The following is a 6,704-nucleotide window of genomic DNA, read 5'->3' as shown; positions in this document are numbered from 1 at the left end:
CACAGCTATCTTAATCTAGTTAAGATTAATGACAGTATTAATATACAGTATGTCATATTAATATGTATATAACATTAATATACAGTATGTCATATTAATTACATTTTAATTAATTACACGATTAAAATTACATATGAGTGTGGGTAGTGAAGCATTAATAATAATCACAACAATGCAAAAATATGCTTTTTTTACTGAGTGTAGTAATTAAGCAAACATGGAATTATTGTAAAAATCATCGCATTTCATTCAAAAAGAGATTTTATGGTAATAAAACCAGATGATATTATTTATTTGCAGAACATGTTGCTTGCTATATAAATGTATATAGTAGGTGTATTATCTCTATGTTATGCCTCTCCTGCCTCAGAAGAAGCGAGTTGACCTTGACCTTGCATAAAATATATTTTATTTATTTATTCATTCATTCATTCATTCATTCATGTGAGGTAACTTGCTCGCTCTTTTTCTCATATATTCTTTCTTATATATATTAACTACTTGCCAGATTTTAACATGTGTAGGTCAGGTGAAAAACAGATTAAACAAAACATTATAAATCAAAGTTTGTTTCAAAATAGTAGCAGCTGTTTTTGACTTTCATTTTTGTTTTTGAACGCCTAGTGACTTTTATTCTGATGAGCGTTTAGTAACCCGGAACTTACTACTACATTGTTTCTCACTTGATACTGGTTCAAAAATGGTTGTTAGTGTCCAGTGGGTTATCAACTGCGTGATTTTCAAAGGTGTCTACAATTTATAACGATAGTAACTGGAAACATTTACTGCCGCGAGAGGTTTCCGTTGCGGCTGCCGCATCACTGCGGCCCCGTCATTTGCGGTATATCGCAAAGCGCTCCTGACTTGGGCTGGCAAACTGGCTAGTCTAAGATTTGTAAATATTAGCTAGTGCTAGCTAGCTAGCTAACGAATCAGTCTCGAGCTAGCTAGCTAGCTAAGTACTGGTAAAATGGCCACCATGGAGAAATTGATGAAGGCCTTTGAGTCACTCAAATCATTCCAACAACAACAGGGCCCGTTGTCTGCAGAGGAGCTTGTCCAAAAACAGTAAGTAGCTACAAGGGCTACGTTTACACCAAAAATATTATTTGCTGGCTGCCTAGTTAAGTAGCTCACTATAACATTAGCCAACGTTACCTTCTGTCCTCAGCATCCTCTTTAGAGTCTAGCTAACATAATCCGAAAGTATGTGTTTGAGTCTAAAGACATTTGCTTAACGGTTAGGGGTATTTAATATTCGGGACAACTGCAGTGTCCCGAATAGATTCTGACAGTTAGTCTATCCATTTCTGAGCAATTCTATATTTATTATTTAAATAGACTTGGAACGTTTACACTGACATGTATAACTTAGCTGCTTGTAAGTATTCTTTCAACAGCTTAGTAAATTGAATAAGAAGCTTATGTTGAGACTTATTACTTGCGTTCCTACTTACCTAATCTAATCTAGCCTTAGTGTAGTAGGCTTAATGAATAAAACATCCAACTTGCATGAATTCAGTAAAAGTCAGTGCACCAACGTATTGACAATCTCAGAAAGACCGTATTTTTTCACTTACCATTTTCACAGTCATAAAGAATAAATGCTCAGTATCAGACTATAGTGCAGTAATACCATTACATATGGTCATCCTATGGTCAGTTGTCCTCTGAACTGAAGACTGCCAAGTGTATCCTACATATGAACTAAGCTGATGCCATGTTATGAGGGCATTTTTTCCTATAGTATACAGTATGGTGTTTGCACAATAAACCTTTCAAATGTCAATATAAGACACTTTTGCAAGGTAGTATTGTTTTCCTATATGCTCTGTCTGTCATAAGAGGCACACAAAAGCGATACAGATTTTAGTATTTATTTTAAATGGTGTTTTCTTGAACATATTTCTGATGTTTTCTTTTTTTCTTTTTAGGAAGAAAGATCTAGCTACGACCAAAAAAGATCGTGTGGCTCATTGTTTGACAATATGTGAGAACATTGTAGCGCAATCTCTGAGGTATGCACTACATTCACAGATTAGGGATTAACTCTTATCTTGGATACACTATATAAATATTGTTTAGTTATGTTTATTCCCATCTCTTTATATGGTATTTGCTAGTCTTAAATATAACAAGCAAATATAAACAAATACTTCTGCCATTTTGAGGAAGCAAAATAATGGGTTTGGAGAAAAGTTTCTTTGGGAAGTGCAAAAGTGGAAGATTTAAGCGATTGACAAAGAGCTCAACTGTTGATCCATCAGCCCTTGAGATGGGGAAAATGCCAGTGTCAGTCATTAATATTTTGAGTTTTGTTAAGGTTCAGAAGTTTACTTCTGGGAAATGAGGTAATCTGGATTGGTCAGGAATGCATGCTAATTCTGTTTTATGTATTTCTGTCAGCTTCTTGATTATTAGGGCTGCATTGGGTATGTAAGAATAGAAATTATTTCTTTAAAGGTTTTCCTTGCTCATAGTTTCTGTACCATTAGTTCAGTGGTTCCCAAACTTTTTCTGCCGTGCCCCCCTTTAGTAGATGAGAACATTTTTGCATCCCCCCCCCCCCCATTGACACATGTGCATGTTTTACTTCCAAGCTCCGCGCCCCCCCTGCAATAGCTCCACGCCCCCACTTTGGGAACCACTGCATTAGCTAAAGTGCAAAAAGCCATTGATAAAAATAATCTCATCAGATAGCCTGCCCATTCTTCAGGATTTGAAGTTAGGGGCATGTTCCTTCTACCACAATTCCAATCAGAGTTTCTTTCTATTTAAAATGCAGTTAATTCTTCGGTATTTACGTGGATTTTGCCTTATCGTTGGTTAGCTTGAGCATAGGTTGGAAGAAATTGTAGAATTGTGGGACTTATGTCTGTGTTTTACGCAGGAATGATGCTGACTGTATTATATTTCACACTCTAATTTATAATCTTGGAGTGATTTGTTATGCTAAAGATTTTTATGAAATGACTCCTTCTCATACACTCTGGTTCTGGGATCAGGACTTCTCCGGAGTTCCAGAAACTACTGGGAATTGCCATGGAAATGTTTCTGCTGTGCAGTGACGACAAGGAATCTGATGTCAGGATGGTGGCAGATGAGTGTCTGAACAAAATCATTAAAGTGAGTTCAGTAGTGCTGGCTGCTGTCTCAGTCTCTTCTGTGAGACCATTATGTGTGATCATTTCATTTCTGGAATTTAATTCCTTTCTTTTTTCCCCCGTTAAGAAAAACCTTTTCTAAAGACGTAAAACAAAACAGAACCTTAAATTAAGTTTTTTTTTCTGCTTGTTCTGTATTATCTCTATAGGCATTAATGGATTCCAACTTGCCTCGATTGCAGCTTGAGCTATACAAAGAGATTAAAAAGGTACATTATAGATTGATTTGCATAGATTGCCAACACCAAATGGTGTCTTCATTGATTGTGTACTAACGCATTTGATATTGTGTGTTTGATTTGTAATGTCACAATCTTGTCTGGAAATGAACAAACGTGTGCCTGCAACAGCATACTGACATGTTGGGAGCTCTGTAGGGTTTATATTCAGATATTGGCTATTATTGTCTTTTTTTTTTAAACATAAGTAGAGAGCTGTGTGTCTCTGTTGTGTCTGCAGAACGGCGCCTCTCGGAGTCTGCGGGCGGCTCTGTGGAAGTTTGCTGAACTCGCGCAGCTTGTGCGGCCACAGAAATGCAGGTACAGTCCACCTCTCCGGGGTAATTCCAGACTGACTGCAAGGGCATTTGTGGATACAAGCAACAAGCACATTTGTGAGATAAGCTGCAGTCCTGGAGATTGTAAGCTGTCCTACAATACGCGTCAAACCATTAACAGGCCTCTCCTTCTCCCGCTTGTCAGGCCATACCTGGTGAACCTGTTGCCGTGTCTGACACGGATCACTAAACGTCAGGAGGAAACGGTGCAGGAGACGCTAGCTTCCTCTATCCCCAAAATCATGGCAGCCCTCGGACATTTCGCCAATGATGGGGAGATCAAGGTACAGCCCAGAGTGCTAAATGTGCAAAGCTGTTGTCCACCAGCGTCAGAGCCAATACCTGGGCACAAATACACTGATACGTTGAAATACCTCTTCAGTTTGTGAATCCAGCTTGAACACTGTGTGAGGTTAACTAATATGGATTTTACCATAAGGAAACCAGTAAAAAAGTCTAAAGTATAAAAGCATTATCCCCATATCCCGTGTTATCGACAGCAACATGGCTTTGATGCTCAGGGGCTCTTCATAGCTTATGCTTATCACGAAACCACAGCTGTGATGTTTTCCATGACAACACACTCTTGTTGTGTTCTATAGCTTTAATAGTATTTTGTCCAGATGATGAACCTACTGACATTTAATCATCCTTGAACTGTTTAGAACTGGCAAAGGTCATGTGATCTTAATGTAGTTTTCAGATGTGGAGTGTGTCTAATGTGTTTAATGTATTTTGCTCCTTCACTGCTGCTGTTAGCTGCTTGTGTACTCAGATGCTAGTCATGGGAGGGTGGGCATGACATCATATTCTAAATGTGGATGGTGACTCACTCAGTTTGGCATCAATTATCTAGGATCTCTTTCCCTCACTCTCTCTCCCCGTCTCCCTGTTGCTCATTCACCTCCTCTCCCTCTCGTTACTGTTTCAGAGTTAGTTGGAAGGTTTTTCCTAAACTCTGGTTCATCATGTATTTTATTACACACGGTTCAGCACCATTCAGCCGTGCTAGCTGGTTAAGTGCTTATAGTGGTACTGTTGCCAGGAGCTCCTGTTCATCTAATGAAGCTGAATATAAAAGTTATGCTGACATTAATGTTAAATCTTGAATTCTGATTCAAAATAGGTTTTTTTTTTGTTAAATTACTAGCATTTGATATGAAATGAAAAGGATTTCAATTATACTTTAAGTAGTAGCCTATGACTTTCAAATTCTAAGAAAGTTATATTACTACGGTGGGAATTGTTTACTATCTCACGATTCGATTCAAAACGATTTTCGATTCAAAAAACGATTTGATTTATTGATTAAAAAATTTCTGCTTCAGTCTATAAAATCTGCATGATCTACTACAGTCTGCTTTGCAAGACAGAATGACAAATACAGAAAATAAAGTGTCTTTCACTTTTAATTAACAAAAATAATGTGCTTTGGTAAAATAAAATGCTTTTTGTTGTGTTACCAAAATTCTTTAGCTTCATTTTGCAAGCTCTCAGGGCTGGCTCGGATGCAGTTCCACCGGTGTAACCGTATACAGCCAGGTCCCTGCTTTCTCTGTGGTTGCTTCTCGTTTAATGGTGTCTCGCCACCTCTCTCTGTTATGCTTTCTCTTTACTTATTCGAGTATCTATCTCCTGCGTCACTTCCTGACTCCTGTATTTCTTCCTATCCGTTTTGCCTTTATTTTTGGGAAGGGTTTTATTTTGCTGCGGAGTTTTTTGCCAGTTACTTCTGCTGGCGTCCTTGGTTTTGTTTTCGCGTTGCATTTATCTGCGCTGTTTTTTAGTTACTGTTGTTATTTTGCTTCTTTCTCCCGTCTCTCTGCGGTTGAGTATTATTTTCTGAGTATTATTGAGTTGTATTTTCTATTTACTCCGTGCCCTCACGGTTTTTGTTTCTAGTCTTTTGCGCGTTGTCTTCCGCATTGTTTTGTTTGTTTGTTCTGGGTCGCTGTCCGCGTTTCCCCTCTCCCTAATACATTTGACAAGTATCAAACGTCTTGCTCTTGCGAGCCGGCACTTGGGTCCACCCTTCTCTATATTATTTCACTTGGGTCCACCCTTCTCTATATTATTTGACGCGGTGTGTATGTTCCCGTGCTCACCGCGTTACACAAGCCTTGTACACGAGCTACATTGTGTCAAGTATGGTCTTCCCTGGCATTCGGTAAAAACCAAAATGAACCCATATTTTTGCCTTAAATGAAGATGGTACAGGTTGAATATCTCTTTCCTCCATTTGTTTTGAAACTTTTCCGCACATGAGTGTGTCTCAGAATCTGCTGCGTAAAGTCTTGTGTAATTTTGTAATTACATAACGCGAGACTTCACTACGACTTAGAATCGATTTTGGGACATTTAAAATCGATTCTGAATCATAGTAAATGAGAATCGATATTTGATATATGAATCGATTTTTTGGCACACCTCTACTACGTTGTGTGTGTTGATAGGGTACATTGTTGATAGGGTATTGTCCTGATATAAATTTTTTAAGTCATCTAAAGCTCATTGAATTAAACATGTGCACCTGGAGATTAGAAGGTAGTTTTGCAACTTGCAGAACTGCATCCTTAGCCCCTTCACACTTATAGAATATGTAATTTGATTTTGCAACAAAACACCTTATTTGATTCTATTGTTTTATTGTATTTTGAAATTTTATATATAGTTATTTCTTTCATTTTTGTTTATGTAATTTATCCTTGTACTTCAACCTTTCATTCTTTCTGTATGTTAACACATTTTAAAAGGTACCACATTAATAAAATATTATTATATTTTATAGGTGCTGTTAAAAGCCTTTATGGCTAATCTCAAGTCCAGCTCCGCAACTATTCGGCGCACGGCGGCCAGCTCTGCGGTCAGCGTGTGTCAGCACTCGCGCAGAACCAACTACTTCTACACCTGGCTCCTCAGCATCCTTCTGGGTACCACGCTGGCTCCTCTCCCCTCCCTTCCCCTCCCCCTTACTCTGCCCTGTC

At 38.3% G+C, this 6,704-nt stretch overlaps 1 protein-coding gene across 5 annotated transcripts in view; it reads left to right on the top strand.

Annotated features, from left to right (window-relative positions):
• The first annotated feature begins 688 nt into the window (after positions 1-688).
• htt (huntingtin) overlaps positions 689-6,704 on the top strand; it is a 42,733-nt gene continuing 36,717 nt past the window's right edge. For 3 of the 5 annotated variants that reach the window (XM_076975677.1, XM_076975675.1, XM_076975673.1), the window contains exons 1-7: positions 690-1,068; positions 1,935-2,018; positions 3,006-3,126; positions 3,314-3,373; positions 3,624-3,703; positions 3,866-4,004; positions 6,509-6,650. In XM_076975677.1, coding sequence (XP_076831792.1) covers positions 971-1,068; positions 1,935-2,018; positions 3,006-3,126; positions 3,314-3,373; positions 3,624-3,703; positions 3,866-4,004; positions 6,509-6,650 — 724 coding nt within the window. In that variant the 5' untranslated portion in view covers positions 690-970. Of the gene's footprint in view, positions 1,069-1,934; positions 2,019-3,005; positions 3,127-3,313; positions 3,374-3,623; positions 3,704-3,865; positions 4,005-6,508; positions 6,651-6,704 lie in introns of all 5 variants that reach the window. The other 2 variants (XM_076975676.1, XM_076975674.1) reach the window with 1 other exon arrangement.

Source organism: Brachyhypopomus gauderio, chromosome 15 (assembly GCF_052324685.1).
Source record: "Brachyhypopomus gauderio isolate BG-103 chromosome 15, BGAUD_0.2, whole genome shotgun sequence".
In the NCBI taxonomy this organism is placed as follows: Eukaryota; Metazoa; Chordata; class Actinopteri; order Gymnotiformes; family Hypopomidae; genus Brachyhypopomus; species Brachyhypopomus gauderio.
The sequence above is the reverse complement of the archived record's forward strand: the minus strand, read 5'-3'. Positions and strand labels throughout refer to the sequence as shown.